This window comes from Limulus polyphemus, unplaced genomic scaffold (genome assembly GCF_000517525.1).
Source record: "Limulus polyphemus unplaced genomic scaffold, Limulus_polyphemus-2.1.2 Scaffold946, whole genome shotgun sequence".
In the NCBI taxonomy this organism is placed as follows: Eukaryota; Metazoa; Arthropoda; class Merostomata; order Xiphosura; family Limulidae; genus Limulus; species Limulus polyphemus.
The window spans coordinates 177,190-186,324 of NW_013666556.1; the positions used below are offsets into that span (position 1 = coordinate 177,190).

General features: G+C 34.0%; 1 protein-coding gene across 1 annotated transcript in view; it reads left to right on the plus strand.

Moving 5' to 3' along the window:
- LOC106461372 (protein still life, isoforms C/SIF type 2-like) overlaps window positions 1–8,808 on the plus strand; it is a 139,819-nt gene extending 131,011 nt beyond the window's left edge. The window contains 2 exon segments of the mRNA XM_022388319.1: window positions 2,182–2,369; window positions 3,043–8,808. Coding sequence (XP_022244027.1) covers window positions 2,182–2,369; window positions 3,043–3,712 — 858 coding nt within the window. The 3' untranslated portion in view covers window positions 3,713–8,808.
- The last annotated feature ends 327 nt before the right edge of the window (window positions 8,809–9,135 follow it).

Sequence of the window (9,135 nt, forward strand, 5' to 3'; positions counted from 1 at the left end):
GCAAATGTACAACGTTTCGACAAGGTTTTGTCATCATCAGGTACTTATATTAAAGTTTTTCTTCATTACCCATTCATGCCGTCTCCAGCCATTATTAAACAAGTAAAATCTCTGTGTTAAAAACGCCACGTTTCGCTAGGTTTCCTTAGCATCGTCAGGAGCCGAGATTTTAATTGAATCGTACAACAGTTCAAACAATCACTTGTTAGAAAATCAACTGTAGACAACAAACAAACAAGACGTTTAAAATGCTGAACTTGAGTTGAATATATTAGTGAGATCAATGTTACATATTCTTCAAATCATATGTAAGTATAGGGTCGCTTTAGTAGTAAATAAAAACAACTAAAAAACACCATATATGAAAACGAGGTGTTTGTTTCTTCTATGTTTTCCTCGCCCACGCAGTTCTTTTATCATCATTACGTGTTACCATATGAGTAATAATATTACATCCTTAAACATTAATTTAATATAAATCAAAAGTATATAATCAAGGAAAAAACTAGAATACATATAACTGCACACTTGTATACCGATAACCTATACGTTCGATAATCAAGTTAAAACTAGATTAAGACACCTTTATCAGTTAATCGCACACTGATTCATTGTATCATTTATACTTTTCGAATATTCTGTCCTTTAAAACAGTGAAACTTCCTGTGGAAGAGCGTTTGCTCGAAACTTTGTAATAAATTATTTTATCGTATGTACGGTTTTAACACAGTTTTCTCAACTACTTTTTTCACTAACGCATATTATTTCAACCTTCACCAACAGTATAAGATCTTTCAACTTTTATATTTACATATGTAAGGGTACAATGTTTGGTGAAATCGTATGTTTCATTGTAACCCTGTGTTATTATAACTTTGTAATGTTCAAATTTTAAGAACTTGGATTGAATAACGATTAGATGACCCGTAAGGTGTGCTTAAAAACCACCAAAAATTTCTAACGACAGTCATAATATTATGGTTAAATGATGCAATTTGCCGTAACTTCGTAGAAAAAAGAAGTTATCGTTCTCGGAAACTGAGTGAACCGCCTTGCTAGCCTGTACTTCACATTAAACTGCATCTTTGATATATGCTAATATACCGACATTGAGGATCAGCTGTCATCCTCTCATTTCTGTTATGAAGCATTTAACACGTTTCTCTCTTTGTCTTAATCTGTTTTTTCGCTATGCAAGAAGCACAAGAAATTGCAATTTCAAAACAAAATTTAAAGTATCGATTTCACAAACATATTGTTGGCTTCGAAAAGATCTTTGAAAAAATACGAACTGGAAATCGAATTCTTTATCACGAGTTTTCATCCACCTATGTAAAATTCCTCCTAATGTACGAAATGGGAAAACTCGGCCATTACCTAGATCCTAGAATAAGAGTGAATCCGCAGATGGGGCATTATTCCAAATTATGCTACCAGAATTTCCATCGTTGTTGTGTATTATGTGTGGTGTGAATTACGTAACGTGTTCTCATTGTACGAAAATAGAAACGTGTAGCGTTCGGTTTACACATAACAGGACTATATAATCATCGAAATTACTTTGTGAAAATTGTGAGACTGGTATCAGTAGTGAAACAAATTCTTATAAATTTATATAATAAACAATAATAACTTGGAGATGAAAATTCGAAATTCTTGACAGTTTCATATTTAACGAATGTTTTTAATTAAGGAGTGATAACTTGCAAAGTAAAATAAGTGTACATATATAATATTAACTATAGTTAAACGAGCTATAGTTAAACTACTTACTGCATTATTTATAACTCAACATATATCACACGACTTGCCCCTCAACGGTAAGCTCATAACACTAAAATTCAGAGCTCGATCTATGCGGTGGTTACGGTGCTGGTAGCCCATTGTTTAGCTTTGCGTTTGCAACAACAACAACAACAAAAAACATCACGCGAAGTTAACACGCAACTTTTCTGTAATCAGCATGAGGAAACGTGCGACTTACACTAAATTATTTTTTGGTTAAACCAAATATCTCATAATATTTGGCACACTTTTAGTCTCTTCTCTTTCTGTCTTTTAAAAGTAGTCACAAAATAAACTTCTTTTATTGAAAATAAAATTATAATCTATTTCATAAAGATTCACTTAGATAAAACGTGTTATTAACATCATCCAACTATTAATTTTCATTTCTCACAGGGTAGCTCTAGCAAAGCCAGTGCCTCTGAGGTCGAGATTATTCGATACCAAGTGCTGATTCCGGTCACGGAAGTCCAAGTGCGAGCCAGTGGGTTTAAAGATGGCGATTCTCATTTTTTGTGGGAGCTCATTCACTTAAAATCTCAGATACAGAGGCGTTCCGAGAAAATATATCAGCTATCAAACAGGTAAAGAAATGTAACGTTATAATTTCATATGATATTTTATTGTTAGGGATTAGTACAACTAAAAACGTCAGTCGTTTCCATCAAGAGGGTTTACTTTGGTGTACGATAAAAATTAATTGTTTAGGCCTAGTTAAGGTAGAACCTAACCTACAAGGTTCGTGAATTAAAGTCCGTTGTTAATGTTATGCAAGTTTTATATTGAGGTAGAATCGTCACTTTGAAAGAAGATTTTCATTATTATTAAAATTAGATAGTATATACTTTTAAACATATGAAAGTAATTAAAGCACGAAAAGCTGGAAACAAAAGTAATGGTGCTCACTGCAGTCTTACAGCCTTTCATTATATTGATGTAAAACTAGACAGCGCTCTCTTCGTTATCAAATAACCATTAAGGCCTCGTCATAAAATATTTTTATAGATAATACTGCAGTATAGTGTAATGGTTTGGGTAAAATTCTATAATGGCTATTAAAAACGGGGTCTTCTTTGCCGTACATTAGAAATGACGAAAAAAAAAAGCATGTTTATCCAACAAGAATATAGATTGGTATCTTGCATGATTTTACCTTCCGGAGTAACTGAAATTATAATGATTGTAAACCTGAATGCTGTGTTTTCAACGTAACAGGCCTCTCTTTTCTTTACGTTTTTTGATCTTTGTTTGTTTCAGCACAAGTGATTTCCGAAATGCATTCCTTCGAACAATCCGACAAATAATAAGAGAAAGTGTTAGGAACATGACAGTACCAGTTAATAAACAAGGAACACGGGAGAAACCCGCTGTTCCTCGAAAACCCCCCGAACTGCAAAATATGAGCCGAACGCTCAGCAGCAAAAAAAGTGGGAAAACACACCAGCGCCACTCTGCGGGAGTAGTAAACAACGAGTTCCAGATCTACGATAGTGTGGATCAGAACTTCCGTACAAGAAGTAAAACAGTGGCGGACGGAATGGCAGATGTAACTGCCAGTGGTGGCAGCGCCCCCAAGAATCTGTCCGAGTCAAGAGGACAGTCCCCAGTGCCCGCATCCGATAGGTCAGATAAATCAGATAAGTCTGAACGGTCTCAGGGTAGCTCTGGAAATGGAAAAACTAATCTTGGAACTACGAAAGGACTAAGCCTTAGTACTGCTTCTACACTTTCCAATTCCAGCACTGGTAGTTCTTCAGCTAAACTTATCATTTCTAGTAATCCTCCAACAAGCTACCAACCTCCTCCCTCTGAACCTGCAGGGTCGCCGGTCTGGAAACCTAGAGAAAACTCAATCGACAAAGCAGCCACGCTTCCCCTGCCTCAAAAAGGAAAAGACGCAGAAAGCAAAGATCAGTATTTTGTCTAATTTCAATTTATTGACATATTTTGGATATATTTTGCTTCTCGCACAATATAGTACCGAAATATAAAACAATTTTTATCTTGGTTGTCATACGAGTTGACTGAAGAGCATAAGAATGGCTTATTATTGCTTAGTTAAGTATGGTGTTTTCCCGTCGCTCAGATAAGACCAGTGACATTTTGTGAATTACTTTAAAATGTGGAAACTGATAATCCAATAGCTCACAGTTTAAACGCTTTTAAATTTTACCTAACTGTTCAGACTTGATTATGAATAATCACGTTGGAAATCTAGCTGGAGTAAACCAGACTTTTATCGTCGTTAATGATACGGATTCTATTTGTTATTAGGTAAATGAAATTATGACACCGGCTAAAAGTAATATAAAGTGAAGAAAAGAAGAAACCGTTTTATTCTAAATGCTTTTCAGTGGCCGTAACATTGCTAAATGCTATTGACTTTCCACGGTCTTTTCCACAAAGACGCGTTGTATAACAAATTGTGAGGAACGAAACACAGACGTGCTTTAATGAACAAAATTCAAGAAAGAGTGGAGAGACATGTGAGCATGCCTTTTACTGTTTCAATTTTGCTTCTACTTTATTTATTTATCGTGAGAAAGTCGTATCGTGATGTAGCTGTCTTCTAACTTCCACTTCTATAACCAATAACATCTTATCTTCATAGAAGTACTAATTGAACTGTGAAGTCATGTTGTTGGCCATTGATAGAAATTTACTTTTTCTGTAATACTCAATCTTTTGCAGTGATATTCAGCTAATACAACTAGGTATTTCGATCCGTTATTAAAATTTAACTTGTGTCTAATATACTCCACAATGTTCTGCACAATGTAATAGTGAGTTTTATGGTGCAACATCTTATTATGTAGACCTAGGAAATGAAGAGGTGTAATTTAAGTGTTTTAGTGTTTCTTACAAGCAGCATGTATATTTCCACACTCTCTTATAAGATATGTCACAGTCCCTTTCAGATGATGACCTATAGTTACTGGTTTTTCATCAAAGAAACCACGTGTTGTATAACGAAATTCAGATGTACAATTATTTTATGAACACGTTTAATTAGCGCGATACTGTATGCTTAGCTTATTGACGAGTGTTTTTAGTTACATTTATTGTAGCTTTCTGTTTATGTATGTTTACAACTTACACCTTATGATCATAGTACTAAACTGACAGTTCAATGCTCAGTGCGAAAATTTTACTGACAATCTATATAACCTTCAAGCTAAACTCAACATATCCTTTTTACATTTTGGGCCGGACTAGTAAGATGGCGCTCTAATTAAATGAATGCACGTGGAAACAAAATATTGCGCTTTATAAAACTTCGTAATCACTTAATTTGCCAATAGCTTTAAAAAGAGTTTTTCGATATACTATCACATATTTTAAAGAATTATTTTTATTATTTTTTGTATCAGTAAAGTATTGCATATCAATAGCTGTACATTACGTCCGCGTTTCGAGAAACTCCTTAGTACCTTCCTTTCCTCACAAGCATTATTAATTGTTTATAAATGTACTTGTCCTTTAATGTGTTCAAAAGGCGGCATTAACTTTACCACAACGTGTATCCGAAAAAGGGTTATTGAACATTCTCATCGTATAACAATTCGCGAGTTTTTACGCATGCGTAATGTGAATATGATTCTTCTTTCAAAAAACGACACTTGGCTTCCTTTTAACAATTCACCATATAACAAATTCACGAGTGTTTGCGCAGGAGTAATGCTAATGTAAACCAAGCCAACTTATTAAGGAGTCTTACAAGGAAGACGTTACGCTTATCCCCAGCTATTACTATATAAGAGTACCATTGTAATAGTTTACTATCAGATAGTATAATGACTTTAATCCTGTTTAGCATATCGACAGATCTTTATAAGGTAGATTCCATTTGAACATTAAAAAAGTACGAATCCTTGGATGAACGTGATCTTTCTTTCGCCTTAGAAGTATGAAAAAATTAAATCATGTTTAAATGATAGAAAACCTGAGAATTTTATAGAAGAAACTCAGTTTACGATACAATAAGGTATTAGGTGCTGCACAGTTAAGCCAACACCTTATAAATGAGGTATGTATTGAGTGGGATAAAGGTTTTTGTCGTTCACAATTAAACTTCCAAAAAGAAGAAAAATTTATTTCAATTAGAAGATAATTCTTAAAGTGGTTTATAATTCTTCTTGTTCTTTCCCACTGTACCATAAGATGTTATCATTGGTAAACTTAAGACTAACAAATGTAACTAAGTTATTTTGCTTAAAGTGCTTTATAATTCTTCTTGTTCTTTCCCACTGTACCATAAGATGTTATCATTGGTAAACTTAAGACTAACAAATGTAACTAAGTTATTTTGCTTAAAGTGCTTTATAATTCTTCTTGTTCTTTCCCACTGTACCATAAGATGTTATCATTGGTAAACTTAAGACTAACAAATGTAAGTAAGTTATATTGCTTAAAGTGCTTTATAATTCTTCTTGTTCTTTCCCACTGTACCATAAGATGTTATCATTGGTAAACTTAAGACTAACAAATGTAACTAAGTTATTTTGCTTAAAGTGCTTTATAATTCTTCTTGTTCTTTCCCACTGTCCCATAAGATGTTATCATTGGTAAACTTAAGACTAACAAATGTAACTAACTTATTTTGCTTATCAGATAGTTAGACTAACATTTCTTTTAAATACCTCCCACTTTCCATATGTGTTCCGAAATGTATTTCAACGTCCATGTCGATTACTGTGTGACTCGTACTTAGCTGTTCACGTGTTTTAAATCGTGCATTGTGAAATCTAGCAAATAACCTGACATTTATGGCCCAGTTAACAAGGGTTGGGAAATAAATTGACGTTTAGTTTGTTTAGGCCAAACAACAAACTACTCTAACTGTGTTGAAATGTAAGCAACATATTCCCCTTTAAGTACGGTTATTTCTTCCTTCGTCTCGAGCGAGAGCTTCACCATGTAAGTTTAGTAAAATTCTGCTGTGATGCTGCGAATCCACTTGCGTACAGCTGCTTAAAGACCATTAATTGTATAGAAATGTTGTCCACGCAGACTGATGCTTGAAAAACAAAACCAAAAACATGAGCGTTACCTTATATTTTACTAGATGAGGACTACGTACGTTACGATCTTGACCACAGCACGTTCTTCACAAACCACTTATAGCCACCAACCTATAATTGGATTGAATGTTAGATAAATACATGCTACATGTGCCATAAGGTTAGGATGGACATTGACATATTAACACAACCATTCATCGACAGTTTACTTGTATTCAGCTTTTGCAAAAGAAAGTCTTAGGGTTTTTTTTTTCTAATATTCCTCTTACTTAGCCAAACGGCTTACGAGGAGTAAGTCAGAAAGAACATAAAGTTATGTGATAATTACTTATCGAAGTAAATAAAGTATGAGAGTAACCGCAATAGAAACAGAGCAATATTGAAGTTTACCCATTCTATTAAAAGGCACATACTGACCAGGATTTAAACGCATTTGTCGGTTGTTAAACAATTGGTTTTTTATTTATAACCTTCATTAGTTAGCTTTTTTTTCCTACTTAACTTGAAAACCTGCTAATAAAAAATTTAAATCTGATGAAAAAGGTATTTGAACTTAAGTAGTTTAATCTGTTAATCTATCCGCAACACTACAGCATCGTTTCTCAATGATTTGTTACGTGTAAATGTATTGCAGTTAAAAAAAATTAAAGTCAACCTCATAATAGAGTATTTAAAACCTTAACGACTTAAGTCAATTTCTTTTGCAGAGTCTTAGTGAATGGCGCAATTAAATATAAAGAATTTATTTTTGTACAAATTTACTGAAATGTGTAAAAATACTCGTAATGTGTTACAAAAAACTATCTTTCAGATATTTTAGTTTTCTGTATTTGATCCAAAATTCTTTGTATTGGAATGACCCTCAGGAGATCTGTCAAACAACTATAACAGTTGATTTACTCTTGCTTGTTAATCTGTAATGCAAACCTTTTTTGTCTTATCTTAAAAATAGCGTGATGTCGATGAGAATGTAAAAGACGTCATCATCACTAGTCTACTCTTTATTGCTGCATTGCTGTTATAACGGTACAGGGTAAGAATTACGAAAAAATATTTTTTTCGTTGGTCGTTGAATTTCACTTATAGCTACATCAACTGCTCTGGCTGTTCCTAATTTTGAAGTGATAGACTAAACAGCTAGTCAACACCTATCACTGTCAACTTTTGGGCTACACTTGTTAGATCGAATAGTGAGATTTCACTGTTGCTCTTCTAATGCACCCATAATATGGAGCGTGATTTTTTGGGGTGTGTGGAAATGGGACACGAACCACAGAACCTCATCTCCATTGTTCGGCACGGTAACCATCGGCGTTAATGAACTAGCTTACTTATTAGTAAACTTTCTTTGTGAACAACGCTGTATTTCAAAATAATACCCTACAAACGACGAGGTTAAAATGCCCTCTCCCTGCTGTAAATATTTGGATGAGAGCATTTCGCCAACTAAACTGCTCCTTTTAGAAAGGAACAATCAGAATTTCAAATACTATTGGAATAAAACATTTTTATTGTGCATTGTCGATAATGTGATACTTATTTCGGCATTACGAATACAAAGAAATTTCACCCCCCCCCAAAAAAAAACACGTTAGACAAGTTTTTACCCGAGAATGTTAAAATTATCTTGAAATCGGAAGCTTAACAAAAAGAGACATCAGCTTTTATTTAACTTAGCTATATGATAACATGAGGGTTAACGTGTGGCATCACAGCAAAAATAATAGGAAGAGTTTAGAACAAATGAACAGACAAAATCTTGTTCAAACAACTGAAAAGCCACACACACACGCAGTATATTATATTACTTTGTTGCTGTTGAAACTTAGTTGAATTTTTTTCAGTAGTACTCGAAAAGAGAAAATATGATTCAGTGACTGTATCTATAAGTTATCCAGGTGACTGTGTCAAAGTTTTCACTGGTCAATAAGAATACTGTTGCATCAGCGAGGTCACATGACTAGTGTCACGCCACGTTTCTAGAACTATCCTGTACCTTGGCGAATGCTCTAGCATTTACTAGATATAGGGTAGTCTGGTATATAAAAGAGGGTGACAACGTGACGGGGAATAATGTGTGTGTAGACAGTGAGTAATTGATCTGCAGTCAGAGAGTATTATTGAGCACGTTCGTTGTTATAGCATTTGTTTTAGCGCGATTGTTGAAATTAAGTGTATCGTAAAGTTATATTCGGAAAGAATAAACCAGTTTTATTAAGTAAGGACTTGTGTCGCTAAAGTTTCGTCAGAACGAAGTTACAGAAAGTTAATTAACAAACAGAGACGTAACAAATTGGTGTCAGAAGTTGGATAGAAAAAAAAGAAAGAA